Source organism: Marmota marmota, unplaced genomic scaffold, assembly GCF_001458135.2.
Source record: "Marmota marmota marmota unplaced genomic scaffold, marMar, whole genome shotgun sequence".
NCBI classification, from domain to species: domain Eukaryota; kingdom Metazoa; phylum Chordata; class Mammalia; order Rodentia; family Sciuridae; genus Marmota; species Marmota marmota.
The window spans coordinates 46,751,565-46,769,263 of NW_025999968.1; the positions used below are offsets into that span (position 1 = coordinate 46,751,565).

The following is a 17,699-nucleotide window of genomic DNA, read 5'->3' on the forward strand; positions in this document are numbered from 1 at the left end:
TTGCAAAATGATGAGTAGTAATTTAGAAATAAGATCCATTGCATGAGCGTCAACCAGTAGTAAGTATAACTGGTGAGAGGAGAAAAATTTAGAAGGTATTTACTTATGGTTAACATTCTCAGATACTGTGTTGCCTTAAAACTTAGAGCGGTTATCTCTTTAGCGCCTACTTTAAGGGAATATCTTCTCTAAGGATTTGATTAAGGATTTCCAAGCTTGATTATTTTTATACATACCCTAATGCTGAGTGAACTTAGAACTGTTTTACATGGATTGTACATATGGGAGTATATGTCATGACTGGTGTATGGTCTTGAGATAACAAATACTGAGCTAGATGTTAAATTGAAAGCTAGTCATGGGGGCATAAATAGGCCTAGTACTAAATTAAAACCCTTGGCTTTAGTTGTCCCGTAACTCTTTCTTTAAAAAAAAAAAAAAAAAAAAAACAACTTCAAACTTATAGACAAATTGAAAAAAAAAATCGTGCAGTGAACACCCATATACACTTCACCTGCCGGTCATCAGCTGTTAACCTTTCACCATGTTTGCTTTCTCTCTGTATATACACACCTGTGTGTTTTTCTTTATTATTAGTTGAAGATGGCCACATATGTGGTGCTAACGATCAAACCCAGTGCCTCAGACGTGCTAGGCAAGCGCTCTATCACTGAGCTACAATCCCAGCCTGTGTGCTTTTTCTTAATGTTGATTTTATTCTTTAGAATAAAATGTCTTTTAATTTTCTCAGGTACTTAAAAGTATTTGTTAGCTTGGGAAAATGTGCAGTTGATCATGGAAATACTTCTAGACTGCACTTAAATTTTTTATCCTGTATGGGGGAATATGGTCCAAAGCTCTCTAAACTAATAATTCATTCTAATGAAGAAAAACAATCCTCAAATTTATCTGTGGTTCCAAAACAGAATCTTAAGGATATCTGCTTTGCAAAAAACAAACCATAAAAAAGCACTAACACCAGAATTTTTAGTTTAATTCAAGCTTAGTTTGCATCCATTTTGTAGAATGTTCTGAAGTCCTTGTTACAATTAATTTAGAAGAACTAAGATGCCAATAAAAGTCTGTGAAATTGTTTTATGTAGTTAGGACAAGGGGTAGTTCGTAGGTGGAGGGGCACCAAATAGTGTTGTTCTTCCATTTTCTTAAATATTGATGTAGAATCCTGGGAAGTTGGTTCCAGAAAAAGAGCTAAGATCTTCTCAAGCATTTGGACAGTTTCCTAGTCTCTCCTTTGTTGTTTTTTTTTTTTTTTTTTGGCTAAGTAGCACTGAGAAAGATCAATTCAAAGACTATCAGTAATGCGATTTTTCCAAAAGTGTATGGGTTCATTTCTACCTCCTCTATTTGGGGGGAGACTGATCTATAACATTTTTGAAAGCGCAAAGGAGAAGTTTTATTTTTAATAATTCCTGTTTTAGTCCTTATATTAAGGGGAGCCCCAAGTATCCTTACTAAGTCACTGGGGCTGTTTGACAGCATCTGGATACTTTTTATAAGTGCTGTTCAGCTATAAGCTTTATTCTCACTTTTTTTCCGAACAGAACAGTTTTTAAGATTTACTTATTTATTTATTTAGGCAGGCTTAGTGGTACACCACTGGTACTATAGCTACTCAGGAGGCTGAGGCAGAAGGATCATGAGCCAAATTGCATTTTTGAAAGATTTTAATTTGAGCATTTTTTCCATGAACCATTTTGGTTTCCCTTTATATGAATTTCCTTTTCCTATTTTTTTTCTCTACTAGTTTGTTCCAATTTTCCCCCCTTAACTTCCTGGAGATTGTCATCTATTCCATTTATTTGTCCCTTGTCACTTTTAGGTGTTTGAAATATTTTTCCAGAAATATCTTTTTCCATTCTTTTATGTATTGAACCTAATCTTTATATAATTAAATTTGATAAGGATGAACTGATTAGGTTACAGCTCTCATCCAGTCATTTCACATGTTAACAGAGGAGTTTTTGGGGGGACACCACGTATCTAAACCGTAGCAGTTAATGTTTTGGGAATTTTAAGAAATGCTTTTCTGTCGTTAGACCACATTTAAAAAATGCTATTTCATGTTCTCTTTCACTTAAAACTTTAAGATACCTGGAATCCATTATTTATGGTTTGAAGTAATCGAAATCATTAATTTACTCAACACATTGTAATGGAGTGCCTACTAAGGACAAGATACTGTTCAAGTTACTTTGTATAATTTGTGAACAAATATACCTGCCCTTGTAAAGTTTATGGTGTTCTACAAAGAGTAGGTCTTTACTGGGTCATCACCTATTTTGCTCAGGGTGAATTCGACAAACTTTCAGATGGTACTAGTTACGGAATAGGCTTTACTTGGAAAAGGAAATTCTTTTCAGGTCAATATCAGTCAGAAAGGAAAACAAAGATTCGTCATCCTTTCATCATCCCAAAGAGTAACCAGCTGGAGTAGAGATAATGGAAGGACAGATATGATACAAGCTTATTTGAGTAGTAAATTCTACCCTCTGTTTATCCTTCTTGTGGTGTAAGTGTTAGAGCAACTTTAATAGTATGGGAAAAATTAGGTCTTTTTATACCAAGCAGTTTAGATTTGGGTGTCAGCTTTTTATAGATTGAAGTTGTCAGGAAACCAGCTATCTAGCAATTGGAGATATTGTGACCCTTTCTAAAGTAGAAAGGGAGATTATTATTTTCCTACTGCTACTGTAACATTATACAAATATATTAACTTTAAAAGCTGCCAATTTATTATTTTACAGTTCTGGAGGTAAAAAGTCTGAAATGGAGCTCTGGAATTAAATCAGGTGTTGGCAGGGCTGTATTTTATAGCTTCTGTAGGAGAATCATTCCTTTCCTCTTCTAGTTTGTTTAGATGCTTCCTGCATCTCTTGGCTTATGGTGCCTGCCTTCCATCCTCAAAGTCAAGATCGATAACTTTTAATTCCACCTCCCACCTTAATTCTTTACCTTCATAATAGATTCCCAGGTTCCCAATCATTATTCCTAACCATAGAGGTGTTGGTTTCTTGAGACTTTGTCAGGCCCTTCCCACTTCAAAAAAGTAGAGGAAGTTCCTAGTCCATACAAACCAGTTTAAGTTCCTATGGTCATTTTTGGACAGTTCTGGTCTTTGTGCTTTAATGAAGATCCAATGGGAAGAAACAAAGTGTGTATGTATATATCATATATAGATAGATATACATACTATGTATATGTGTAATAACATATATGTACAAAATATATTAACATAATAAGCTAAAGGGCAAGTGCGCTGGTAAAGAAGGAAAAGGAGTAAATAAGAGACAGATAACAGAATTAAATGGGTAGGGTCACTGAAAAGACAAGATTCAGCCAAGAAGACATTTGTGGGTATTAGGTTTCAGGCAATCTGAAAAATTGGAGCAAAGACCATAGTGCCGCAGTCCGGCTGCAGCAGAATAACCGNCGGGGGGTGACGAATAACTTGTGTATGTTGATACAGCAGGAGTAGGAGCCATTTATTGTAGGACCGGAGCGACATTTATACATTCTACACAGCTTATCTAATTAGCATAAACTAGATACATCAGGCAACCAATAAGGAATCTCTACACTTAATGGCTCGCTTTTGTTACTTCTCAAACCACTCCCTCTGGCATTTTGCCAGGCACCATCCAGACTTGTTTACAGACTCTAACATTTTCCAGGCGCCATCCTGACTTGTTTACAGACTCTAACACCATAGGACTGCAAGAATCAAGAAAATTCATGTGGGAGAGGGAATAGGAAATGGGAGATATATCATGTGGTGCCCTTGTTGGCTATTGTGAAATCTTTGGGTTGTACAGTAACTGGTACCTATCAAAGAAGTGCTGTGATTTAACTTCAGTTTTAAAAAGGATACAACTCTGACTGTTGTATTGACTGAGAATAGACTGTAGGGGGCAAGGCAGACAGAATTCTGTTAACATGCCATGGTAATATTCCAAGTAGCAGAAGGTGGTGGCTTTTGAATTAGTATATGCAGGACCCTGTATTAGAATAAGCCATAGTTTGGCCCCACCTTGAATAATGTGTGTTTAGGTTGATATATCTAAAATGACAATACAGAACCACAAGCAGTTTAGTTTCACTGACCTCTGAATAATTTTCATGTGATGGTGGGTTCAGAATAGAACTGTTCTATGTAAATACATTGCCTGATTCTCAGTAAATAATGGTTATCATTAACAGGAATGAATATTTGAATTCAGTTTGTCAAATATTGTTAACTGGGAGCACAGATTCCTTTGGAAGTGTTGGAATACCAGATTTAGGAGAGTGTTTCTTATAAGCAAAAGATTTGTATTTTTCAGATAAGGGAGTAAACTCCAAAACTAATTCTGAAGCTCTGTGAGATGATGATACATGGAATTCAAAGACAAATTTATTGATCCACACTGAGTAGTAGATCCTGGAATTTTTACCATTAGCACCTTAAAAATTAGCACAAGAAATGACAATATATGTAGCTGTTTTATGCAATACATTTTTCAAAAAAAATACAGTGCATTTTTAAATTATACTTTTGTAGCAATGGTCATTAAAGCAGTAGGTAATAATTTAACATGAAATAATTAAAAATTGAACTAATAGTTTAAAGCTGTATCTGAAAAAACAACTTAAAAATTCTAGTGTATAATCAAGGCAATTATATGCACATCTATAATTTGTTAGTTTATTAAGTAATTTGTAACAAATCCTAGCTTCAGTTTATATTGGTACAGTGCTTTGCAAAAAATATTGCTAATCATCTACAGCTTTTAGCTGGGTGCAGTGGAACATGCCTGTAGTCTTAGTGGCTTGAGAGGCTAAGGCAGGAAGATTGAAAGTTCAAAGCCAGGCTCAGCAATTTAGCAAGGCCCTAAGCAACTCAGAGAGACCCTGTCTCTAAATAAAATATTTTTTAAAAAGCTGGGGGTGTTGCTCAGTGGTTAAGCACACCTGGGTTCAATCCCCAGTACCAAAAAAAGTACACAACTTTTAGCGAATCATTTGTGGTTTATTTCTTTGCTAAGCTTCAGGTTTGAATTTGAGTTGCTTTACATTTATAGTTAACATTATTTTGATTTTGAAGTAACATAAATTAACTTGCTCATTGAGATTGGGCCAAAAAACATTAAAATAAATCCAACAAAATAATGAAGTCATTATGTCAAACTAATAAACACCTTTAAACAAAAACTGAATTATAAATATCATTTATAAATAATATATAAATCATTTATATAAATATATAAGTCATTTATATAAATATCATTTGTGGATTTTCTTTTATACGTAACAGTTACTCTTCTACTTGCACTCTGCTTTTATTTTAATTTGGTCTGTGCTTGTGTATTAGTTTATGCAGATAATTTTAAAGTGTCTTAAAATTTAACTTGCAGACTGAGCTTTTGAAATACTTCAACCATGACTAAAAGAGAAGCTGAGGAGTTGATAGAAATTGAGATTGATGGAACAGAGAAAACAGAGTGCACAGAAGAAAGGTTGGTATTTTCTCAACTTACCATTTTTTGTGTATTATCAATATACCTAAGTTCCTTTAGGTTTTTCTTAAATGACATTAGCATCAATAGGGGATAATCTATTGCTGGTTTTACTACCACTTCTTTTTTCTTTTCTCTTTTTTTTTTTTTTTTTCTTTTTTTGGAAAAAGAAGTTTTATTGCTTTGCTAGCAAAGAAGAAACACTAGGGACTGACTCCTGTCCCAGAGACTGTGATTCTGCCCATCCTGGGGTATTTAAAAAGGTGATTCTAAGGCTACATTTCTGGTGTTCTCTGGGAGTTGTAATTCACTTGTGAATTTGGGAGATAGTCATTTCTGAGATCTTCTGGTGCCATCCCCAAAATCTGAATTACTTCAGTCCTGTGGTGGGTGTGTACTCAGGATTGATAACTTTGCCTAGGATGGGAAATGAAGGTAATCCTGTTTCCCCTGAGGTTTGGGAATGGGAAAGATTAGGGAGAAGGAGGGAGAGAAAGAGAAAGAAACATTTTTAAAATTAAGTCACAGTGAAGGCAGCAAAGAGTATATTCAAAGCATAGTGAACTACGTTATATTTCCACACTGTCAATTTTTATAGTCCATTTTTATGAAAATATGGACAGTGACATCTCCAAGCTACTTTCTTCTCAAAGAGAGCTAAGTTGTAGGAGAAGTGACCTAAAGTGCTTGTTCTCTGTTAGGTAGGGCATGAACAGCCTCAGGGCAATCCAGAGATCCTTGGTAGCAGTTGGCAGGTAACTGGACAAGGCATACTAGGGCATGTTGCTGAGACAACAATGAGCAAGGAGCAAAGCATTACTTTTTTGTAAGCAGTTAGCATACAAGTAATTAGTATTTTAGCCAGTCTCTGAAAACTATGAAGACAGTAACTCATAATCATATTAGTGAAAAACAGATCAAGTTTATCTATGTAGGAGGTTCAGTAGATTTGTAAGTCTATGAGATAGGGCTCAAATGGACTCAGTGACTCTACAGTCCTTTGTGATAGCTATTATTAGGCATTCCCACATAAGAACCCTTCCTTTATAGCCTCCAGTTTTAACTATAAAAGGGTATAAATATTAGGGGGTGAAGATCATGGGAATCCTCTTGAAACCTGGCATGCATGTATGTTTTAAATGGACCTTTGCATCCAAGTCCATATAGCCTAAAGCATTTACTCTCTGGCGCTTTGCACATGTCTGTGTAGGAAATGCATAGTTACTTTGTTGACCTGTGTAAGAAGAAGTAGTTGCTACTCAGCTGTAGCAGATTGTTGCTTTGCAGAAATTGAGGCTGAGTGACATGGATCATCCATGTCTTATAAAGTAGGATTTCAGAAATCTGTCTTAGTTGGGGCACAGCATGCCTTAATCCCAGCTACCTGGGAGGCTGAGGCAGGAGAATCACAAGTTCAAGACCAGCCTCAGCAACTTAGCAAGACCCTGTCTCAAAAAGGACTGGGAATGTAGCTCAGTGGTAAAGTGTCCCGGGGTTCAGTCCCTAGTACCAAAAATTTTTAAAACTTAAAAAAAAAAAAAAAAAATCTAACTGTGACTTTAAAATTTGTCACCCAAACGAACAAACAACAACAAAAAATGGAGAGAGAAAATGGTAGCCTTGTATGCTATAACTGAGAAATTTGGTAAAATGCTTAATAGTCAAAATACCCGTTTATTTCTTTATTAGTTCTAATCAGTTATACACGACAGTAGGAAGCTCATCGATTCATTGTACCCAAATGGAGCAGAATTTTTCACTTCTCTGGTTGTGCATAAAGTAGAGTCATACCATTTGTGCAATTATACATGTACCTAGGGTAATCATGTCTGTCTCATTCCACTGTCTTTCATACCCCTTTGCCCCATCCCCTTTGTCCCATCCAGAGTTATCACATGCCCCCCCCCCCCCCCCCCCCCCCCCCCCCCNTGGATTAGCATCCACTTATCAGAGATTTGGCCCCTGGATTTTTGAGTTGACTTATTTCGCTTAGCATGATATTCTCCAACTCTATCCATTTATCTGCAAATGCCATAATTTTATTCTTCTGAAAGGCTGAGTAATATTCCATTGTGTGTATGTACCACCAGTTTCTTTACCCATTCATCTATTGAAGGGCATCTAGGTTGCTTACATAGTTTAACCAATGTGAATTGTGCGGTATAAACATTGAAGTGGCTGCATTACTGTAGTATGCTGTTTTTAACTCTTTAGGGTATAGACCAGGGAATGAGATAGCTGGGTCAACTGGTGGTTCCATTCCCAGATTTCCAAGGAATCTCCATACTGCTTTCCGGATTGGTTGCACCAATTTACAGTCCCATCAGCAACGTACCAGTGTGCCTTTTCCCCACGTCCTCGCCAATACTTCTTTTTGCTTGTATTTTTGATAACTGCCATTCTGACTGGAGTAAGATGAAATCTTAAAGTAGTTTTGATTTGCATTTCTGTAATTACTAGAGCTGTTGAACGTTTTTTCATAAATTTGTTAATCGATTGTATTTCGTCTTCTGAGAAGTGTCTGTTCAGCTCCTTAGCCCATTATTTATTGGTTGGGTTGTTTGTTTTTTTTAAAACACCTAATATTTTTACTACTATTTTAAAATAAGTATTTTTTTAAAAATAATTTTTTAAAAAAATTAGTATTCTCTTTTATAAACTAAGCATGTTTTAGGAAGAATTGTATATACATATATATACATACATATATATACATTCATTGAATATCACATTTTTCCTCATTATACTTGGAATTTGTGAAAATGGAACTTGACAAATTTTATAATATACTGTTTTGACAATTGCAAATGAAATTTAGATCAGTCAGTTTAGCAAGTATTCTTTGATGTCTGTCTTCCATTTGGCATCATATGAGAATTTACAAAAGATGTAGAATTACTTACCAAAGAGTTTAACCTTTTCTAATTCAAAGTGTGAAATACCAATACAAAAGAGTTATAAGAAAGTTTTAAGGACTTTAAATTTTTTTTTAATATGGAATTATGCTGATTATAATCATTAATGTTCAGATTAAATTAAATGGAAATAAAGAGTGCTTTAAATTTCCATTTAGCTGTTAGGCAATGATAATTGGTGATATACAGTATGTTTGCTTTTTCTTCGGAACAACCATTGAGCCACATCCCCAGCCCTATTTTGTATTTTATTTAGAGACAGGGTCTCACTGAGCTGCTTAGTGCCTCCCTGTTTCTGAGACTAGCTTTGAACACAAAATCCTCCTGCTTCAGCTTCCTGAGCAACTGGGATTACAGGCATGCGCCACCATACCTGGCTAGAAATGAGTTTGGTATTGAATTTTGTTTTGAGCATATTGTTACTTTAATATCTAGGGTAACAATGTAATAGCTAACTTTTGTATTCTTAAATATATAGCATTGTAGAACAGACCTACGCCCCAGCTGAATGTGTGAGCCAGGCCATAGACATCAATGAACCAATAGGGAATTTAAAGAAACTATTAGAACCAAGACTACAGTGTTCTTTGGATGCTCATGAAATTTGCCTGCAAGATATCCAGGTAATTTTTTTTCTTCTCCTCCTCCCCAATTATAAGAGCAGAATATATTGAGCTAAAAAATACTTGCAAAATGCTTCTGAATTATTCCATTTAACTTTTATATCAGTCTTTGAAATAACATTTATTCATATTCTAAAGAAATAGAAGATGAGATATAAAGGGGTTAAACACAGTTACTTAGAATTGTAGAATGTGTATATATATACATAATTGTGTATATATAGTGTGTGTATATAGAGTATATATTGGTATATGTACAGCATGTAAACATACGTACATGTGTGTGTATATTAATATATATACATATATAAGTCTGAATTTTAGGAAATGTATTTATTCCATCAATGCTATATCAACTGAATTATTCAAGTGAGAGAGATTTGAACCTTCGGTAATATGATATGCAGACACATGCAGATATACATTATTCAAGATAATTATAGTGAAAATCTCTTTTCAAGCTAGTGACAAAAAGTGTCTGAAAGTTATAATTACTTTTCTCATCAGCTGGTCATTGTGTGAAATACATTCACTCTACGAGATGTGAAGGAAAAAGAGCACCTAATGCTCACAGGAAGTATGATTTAAAATATTCATAGTTAGATTGAGTTGTAAGGCCATAATTTTTTTAATTTTATTAACTTTGTGGTCAGGGATTTAGAGTGAACCCTAATCTTCTGTTTATGGCATTGGTTACAAGGGAGATATAACATGAATGAATATATGAATAAATTTAGAAAATTGTTACCACTAATTGTTCACTCTTGCTTATCCATGACAGACATTGCATTATCTTATACTTTAAATACATCTGTAGAATGAACAATTGCTTTTTGGCATTATTTAATGGCAATTGGTTACAAGGGAGATATAACATGAATGAATATATGAATAAATTTAGAAAGTTGTTACCACTAATTGTTCACTCTTGCTTATCCATGACAGACATTGCATTATCTTATACTTTAAATACATCTATAGAATGAACAATTGTTTTTTGGCATTATTTAAGGTACCAACCTAGACTCTAGAGATAGAGAAAACTACCACTTAAAATAAATTTTGTGCCTGTAATTCCAGCAGCTCAGGAGGCTGAGGCAAGAGAATTGCGAGTTCAGAGCCAGTCTCAGCAACCTAATAAAGCCCTCAGTAACTTAGCAAGACCTTGTTTCTAAATAAAATATTAAAAGGGCTGGGGGTGTTGCTCAGTGGTTAAGCACCTCTGGGTTCAATCCCTGGTGCCAAAAAATAAAACATAAAATAAAATTTAAAAAATAAATTTTGTGGTTTATGCTGTCCTCAGTTACTACCTCAAGTGGTTAAGATATTTTTAATTTTGACAAATAATGATATGACAACTTGGATAATTAAACATGTTCTTATAATTTAATTAGTATGCTCAGTAATTAAGTTCTGTTTCATATATGCATTTGTGCTAAACCAAAGGCAGGATCCTTAATCTGATGGTTTAGCTGAAATAATCTTACTCATTTTACTCATATTTAGCTGGATCCAGAGCGAAGTTTATTTGACCAAGGAGTAAAGACAGATGGAACTGTACAGCTTAGTGTACAGGTAATTTCTTACCAAGGTAAGTTAAAGTTTACATTATGTTTTTTTGATATGGTAACTCATTTTGTGAGTCATAGGTATTTCGATGGTGTTAAATGACTTAAAGTGAATTATAGCCAAATATTCTTGCAAGTGTGAAAGCTACCATTCTATTAACTTGGAACCATTCTGCCTTTTATAGTCAAAAAATGCCCTTTCTTGACTCATTTCCCAATAGAAGACTTAACAGCATTGAATCTAGAGTCTAAATCACATCTGGACTCTCATTGCAAGGAAATTGGGTCACTATAGTGTAGCACAGAGAGTTTGCAAAGGAAGTGGAGTGACCCAGGTAACCATATCTATCACAGTATTTTACTATTGTGCAAGTACATAAATTAAAAAAAGGAAAATAGAAGAAAATTTTCGGTAGGTTGAATATTGGGATTCCCACCCCCAGAAGAAGTTGTATTTTTATTTGGTGTTTTTTGGGGATTTCTAATATAAATCTTTAAATTATTTAATCTCTGAACAAATATTGCTTGCAATTGTAGTCCACAAAGCATAGTTTTCTTTGGACTTTGAAAGTGATAGTTATTATTTCTGATACTTCATTCTTTCAGGATTGATTATTGGTTGCAAATAGAAAAATTCATCATTTTTATCTTTAAAAACTCAATAACCTCTCAATGCAGATTTTACAAAAAGTTGACTTACTTAAAGCCATAAAAGTGAAATTGGGATAAGGATGAGAGAATGAATCTTAGGAAAATACTTCTTTAAAATTCTAATTATTTTTATCATATATATTTGAAAAAGTGACTTTTGTATATCATCTAGTCAATGATAGTACATTTTTTTATAATACTAATTTTCATGAAGTATTTAAGTTGACTTTTGTTTTTCTTTCAAATTTGCATTTATTTTAATTCTAATGTAGATTATTATAACAGATTCCATAAGCTTTTGCTGTTAAATAGTATTGTAGTTTCTTAGCGCTGTCTTTTCAATATAGGTATTTGAGATTATTTTCATGTAGGGTTACTTTTTTCTATTTTGAATAAATAGAGTATATCTTATAGACAATCATGTAGACACCACTAAACAAAATAGCTCTCTTTATGGTATAATTTCTTAGCTTAATTCTAATTTCTGAAACATATTTAGGCATTTTTATTTGGGGTAGATGTGCATGGAAGAGTCTCTGAATTAATAAATTATTTAACTCATCTTTATTTTTTATCTTTTTCACAGAAATTACAGTTCTTAATACCTTTAAATTAGGGTTTAAGTATCTTCTGAATTTGAGTTTTTCTTCATTTAGTTGAAAATGAAAATTAGAATTTAATGGTGTGAACTTAATTTAACAAAGTCAGCATGGTTTTTATACATGTTCTTTATACTTTATAAAAAAGAGCAGAGTTGGTAATTTTAATGTGTTTAGAATTTTTTTTTTTTAAATCTTAGGGTGTATTGCTACTCAACATTTAAATTCTCCCTAGTTTAATTTTTATTTTTTATTCTATATTGATACTTTTTATTCATTAATTTTTTATTGTAGTTAAAAACTGGTACTTTTTTCTTTTCTAATGATGTTTGCAGATAAGACATGTATGTGTATATGTTTTAATTATTGTAGACAAGTTGTAAAACAGGTTAAAGAATTCTTGAATACCATTCACCCAGATTCCTCAAATGTTCATTTTTGTCTCACTTGCTTTTTTTTCCTTTCCCCACACATATTGTTTTTTGCAACTATTTAATTACAAATTGTAGACACAATCACTTTTTGTTCCTAAGTTCATCACTAGTGTGTGTTTTCTTAAAATCAAGGATTCTTTTATGTAATCATCGTACAGTTATCAACATCAGGAAATTAACATTGATCCAGAACTGTTATGACAAAAGTTCTACTGATTTGTATTTATTGTTAATAGGGATCTATTAAATTCTCTAGATATATTGCTAAAAATATATTTTTTAAATTTTTTCCTCTCCTTTGGGAACATGTAAACTAAATTTCAATTTTTTGTGCCTTGTGTGTTATCATCTAAATTTAAATTTATATATTTTTTTAAAATTTACTGTTAAGGAATTGAACCAAAACTTAACATCCTTGAAATTGTTAAAACTGCGGAAACTGTTGAAGTCGTAATTGATCCAGATGCCCACCATGCTGAAGCAGAAGCACATCTTGTTGAAGAAGCCCAAGTGATAACTCTTGATGGTACAAAACACATCACAACCATTTCAGATGAAACTTCAGAACAAGTGACAAGATGGGCTGCTGCACTGGAAGGTTATAGGAAAGAACAGGAACGCCTTGGGATTCCCTATGGTAATTAAACTTATAATAATTTGTTAGGTAGACTAATAAGAATTAGTTTGACATAGAGAACATTAGGGTAAGTTTTAATCTATTTTAATTGTAGATTTTGTAAAAAGAATGTTGATTTCTCTCTCTCCGTTTTGAACTGTAGCACACTTAAGCGTGTATGATGAATGAATATTGGTGCTGGGAATACAAAAAAGTATAAAACAAAATTTCTGCGCTTAGCATATTCACAGTATAGTTGAAAAGAAAGATGAAAATAGGTAATTGTTATGAAAGGCAATATTAAAGCTGTCAATAGCTTATAGAAACACAATAAGCTATTAGAATCTCAAAGGAATCATAGTGGCCTGAGAAAAAACTGGGGAAGATTTTTTTTATAGACAAAATATTTTGTAGAAAAGGACGTTGGAGGCCAGAAACATTGGGTATAAAGCTTAAGCCTGGTAGCATTAATTAAAAAAAGGGCTTCCGGTGTAGTTTAGCAGTAAAGTGCTCCTGGCTTTAATCCCTAGTACTGAGAAAGAAAGAAGGAGGGAGGGAGGAAAAGAACAAGAAAGAGAAGGAGAGAAAGGAAAGGGAAGGAAATAATGCTAGGACTAAGATGAGAGTGTGAGTACAGAGTGGGGAGATTCAAGGATTAAGTGATTGGGGCAATAATCTTGATAAAAATCAGTTGCATTTTCATTATATGTGTAATGAATGCTTTCATGTGTATGTGTGCCATGGTGTTAAAAGCTGGGCTCGTGATGGTGCATGAGGAGACAGAGCATACTTTTAAGATCCTTGTTGGGAAAGTAGGGAAGTCTGATATGGAGTAGCAGCTTAGCGCCACTTCTTCATTTGTTGTGTGTTGACAGATACATATGTGTATGTGTATGTATTGACATGTGTGTATAGTTTTTATGCTAATTTTTTTCAGTATTTCACATTAAACTACTGAGTATGAAATTCACATTAATGTGATACATATTATTTAGAAGACTAGCCAAAATCAGTCAATATTTATTCTTTTATTAAATACAAATGTTTAAAACATGTGGAGATTGATTGTTTTTCTTCCAGTTTGAATAATTTTTTTAAAAAACAGATTCATGCTTTTGGCCTTCATAATTTTCAGATACTAACATTTTAAATGTTACATATACACACACAAAAAAAATTATTGTAACTGTAATACAGAAACAATTGATTTATATCTCGCTGTTCAGTTCCATAGTTCTTCCTTAACCCCTTTGGTGAGATCCATCACTTATGGTATATCTTGTTTCACTTAAAGAAAGAAAAAAATCTCTTAGGAAAAACAGTAATTCTTTAACCCAACTTTCCAATCTTCAGCCCTTTACCCCAGGTGCAACTATCTTTTACTTTATTGCTTTTACCATAATTAACTTCATATTATAGTGGATAAGGTTTCATTTCCTTCCTCATTGCACACAATGATACCTTACCCCCTTCTCTGTTTTGTAATATTGTTATGCAATTTTTTATTTAAATCATAGTCTTTGTGTGCCTTATAAGTGTTTGTTTATTGTATGATTATATTTACACAACTCTTACTTCTCCTGAAATTCAAAGTTGATTTATTTTTAGTTGATTTATAGGTTTGTCTACAATACCACTTTCTCTCATTTTGAGCTATTTTTGTTCCTGTTGTTAGTGTTTTCCAAATTCTCAGTTGTCTTTAGATCAAGTCTTTTCTATGTCTGCTGCAGAGCTGTCATCCTAGTGCTGGTTCTCCCATTTTCCAGGATATCATATTTTTCCTTTGTCATAGTTTCAGTCTGTTTATGCACTATTCTTATAAAAAGGTACTAAGAAATAGATTTTTTTCTTTCTTTTGTTGAGCTTTACACATCTAAAACTAACTTTATTATATTCTCTTTGATAGTTTGGGGATATAATATTAAAGTTGAAAAATGACTTTTCCTCAAAATTTTGATGACCATGTTCCATTATTGTCAAACATTCCAGGGGTATTTTCATCTACTCCTTTATATATCCTGGGCTTTTGTTTGTTTGTTTTTTAAATTTTCTGGAGCCTTTTTTTGTCTGCTCCTAATGCCTAGTCTTTACTTTGGTTTGGTGAATCTTTTTCATTCATCGTAGATTTATGGTTTATGGTGTAAAGTTTCAGTCAGGCCCTATATTATGGAGTATGATAGCCAATAGTCTCATGTATGCACTTGAAATGTGCCTGGTCAGAACTGAGATGGGCTGTAAATGTGAAATAACCAATTAAATCAATTTTTTTTGTACCGATTACATATTTGAACAGTAATATACTTGGATATATTAGATTTAATGTATTATTAAAATGAAATTCACCTACTAGTTTAATGGGCATTATAAAATCTAAAATTACATAGTAGTTTGCATTGTATCTCTTTTGATCATTATTGATCTAGATAATTGTAGCCTTCAGTTCTAGAGGGTTTTCCTACAGTATTATTTTGATTATTTCCTTCTGTGTTTCTGTTTTGTTTTTTTTTTTTTTTTTTTAACTCTGTTGAATGTCCTGGATTGATCCTCTCTGCATTATTTTTCTTCCTTCTTTTTCAATTCTACTACTTTCTAGCAAATGTTTTTGCCTTTAAATTTTAATCTATCTGATTTGTTGAATATTTGGTTTTAGTACTGGAGATTGAACACCGGATGCTCTATCACACCTAGCCCTTTTTATTGATTTATTTTTTATTTTGAGACAGGTCTCACTAAGTTGCTGAAGCTGGCTTTGAATTTGTAATCCTCCTGCCTCAGCCTTCTGAACTTCTGGGTTTATAGGTGTGCACCTCTGTGCCTAGCCTGATTTTAAATTTTCATTTACAAGGGCTCTTTGGTTCTGTTTGTTCTTTTCCATAACATTTATTTATATATATAATGTTCTGCTCTCTCTGAATTTTTTTTGTTTATTTTTATTTATTGGTTTAAGTCTTTCTCAAATGTTTGAATATTCCTGCCTGTGTATTTACATTCAAAACCAAATAACTTTAAAGCTCATTTGTTTGAAGTTCTGAAGGATTTGTTAACTAGATGCTGATAAAAAGAGATATTGGGTTTTTCATTAAAAGATATTCAAATGTGGTATGTGTGGATCTTTTTGTTAGATTTCTTCTACTTGGAGAATGGGCCAAATGCCTGTCAGGAATAGAAGATGGGATGACTATTAGGATTGATATAAGTGCTGCATTCTAAAAGTGGAATGAGAACTGGGACAGGGAGGAGGTGGAGAGGTCTTACTCTTCCATTTATAGATTTTTATTACTGGGAACTATTCTCCCAATGTCATCTTCATGTTTTTCCTCATTTATAGTGCTTTGGTGTCCACATGTATGCGATGCTCCTATCTACTTCCCCCTGAGAGTGAAGGAGAGACCATGTAGATTCTAAAACCATATACTTTTAAATCAATCCTCTGAACTTTAAGTCTTTCCTCTTGCCTGGAGCCACCATGAATGAGCCTATGTAGGAATTCTTCAAGAAGGAAGGCATTCAATTTCCAGTGGTATCTTTCTGGACGGACATTTAGGTCATGGTTTTTCCCCTTTTCTGTCAAATTGCCTATTTCTGTGCTTATTGTCTTCAAAAAAACTAGTAGAAATTTCTTATCCACGTCTGTCACTTTATTCTCATGTTCCTCTGATTTTTTTCATCTTTTGAAAGTTCTTTCACTGTCATATTACTGCCTCTGCGGGAAAAGAGACAGAACATGCATTGCCAATTTGGCGTGTTAAACCAGAAGTCATGATATTATTTCAGAGAAAAGATCAGGCTAATGTTTTCCCCTTTATTGATCTTGATAATTTTTTGTCTAATTTGATGTAAAATGAGCTGTCTTGGACTCTTTAGAGAAGTGTAGTTCTGGTGGTTATTCTAGCTGAACAGAATTCCGTGCTTTTGTTGTTTTGAAGTAGTATTCCAGAAATAGGTAGCTTGCTTTCTCAGTTACTTTCTGCCTTATTTTTGTTGTTGTTATTGTGGGTTTTTTTTGTTTTGTTTAGTTTTTCATTCTTTGGTTTCTCTTTGTTGTTGTTTCTTTTTTTCCACTTAGCTTGGACCTGAGCCGCCTCTTTCCATTTTCTTGTGTCCCTGTCCTTCTCATTTTTGTTTCTACTTCCAGTCTTCCTTATGTGAGTGCCACTCTCCTGAAAGTAATCCTTGACTAAGTTGAAAAACTCCCAGACTGCACCAGTCCTTTAAACCTCGTCATGAACCCCTTATACTCAGCTGCTGTTGGTTTGGGGCAAAACTATTTTTAAGCCATTGCTTCTTTCAGCTTGGCCTGTTGTGCTTTCAGTAGATACTTCTTAACTGTATACTGGTGTTCCTGCACTTAGAATGGATCAGATGCCCCTTTGCTACCCTTTTTTTTTTTTTTTTTTTTTTTGGTGTTGCACAGATATAGGGACCATGGAGGTCTTCTAGCTGTTTTGCTGTGTCTTTACCCATGTCTATTATAGAGTAGGGGATATCTTGTCACCTGGCTTTATTGTAAACATCCAAAAGTAGTGATTTTTTTGTTTTGGGTCCCCCTCCTTGTTATTTTTTTCTATTTTTATGTTATGCATTCAGAGAAATTAATTACCATTTCCTATAATCCTTCTTCACTTCACTTCTTTATATAGAAAATTTTAAGGAAAAAAAAGATTCTGTGGCTATCCATACTTTCACAGATTGTGTGCTCTACTTAGTGCTGTAATATTTTTGCAGTTGACCATCTTTTTCATTTGTGAATTCAGTTAGATAGTAAAATATGATGGAGAAA

At 33.5% G+C, this 17,699-nt stretch overlaps 1 protein-coding gene across 4 annotated transcripts in view; it reads left to right on the forward strand.

Moving 5' to 3' along the window:
• Gabpa (GA binding protein transcription factor subunit alpha) overlaps positions 1 to 17,699 on the forward strand; it is a 43,013-nt gene that overhangs the window by 10,804 nt on the left and 14,510 nt on the right. For 3 of the 4 annotated variants that reach the window (XM_015478663.2, XM_048803532.1, XM_048803531.1), the window contains 4 exons: positions 5,412 to 5,513; positions 8,907 to 9,051; positions 10,558 to 10,642; positions 12,695 to 12,940. In XM_015478663.2, the coding sequence (XP_015334149.1) occupies positions 5,437 to 5,513; positions 8,907 to 9,051; positions 10,558 to 10,642; positions 12,695 to 12,940 (553 nt within the window). In that variant the 5' untranslated portion in view covers positions 5,412 to 5,436. Of the gene's footprint in view, positions 1 to 44; positions 64 to 5,411; positions 5,514 to 8,906; positions 9,052 to 10,557; positions 10,643 to 12,694; positions 12,941 to 17,699 lie in introns of those variants that run through there. The other variant, XM_048803533.1, reaches the window with a different exon arrangement.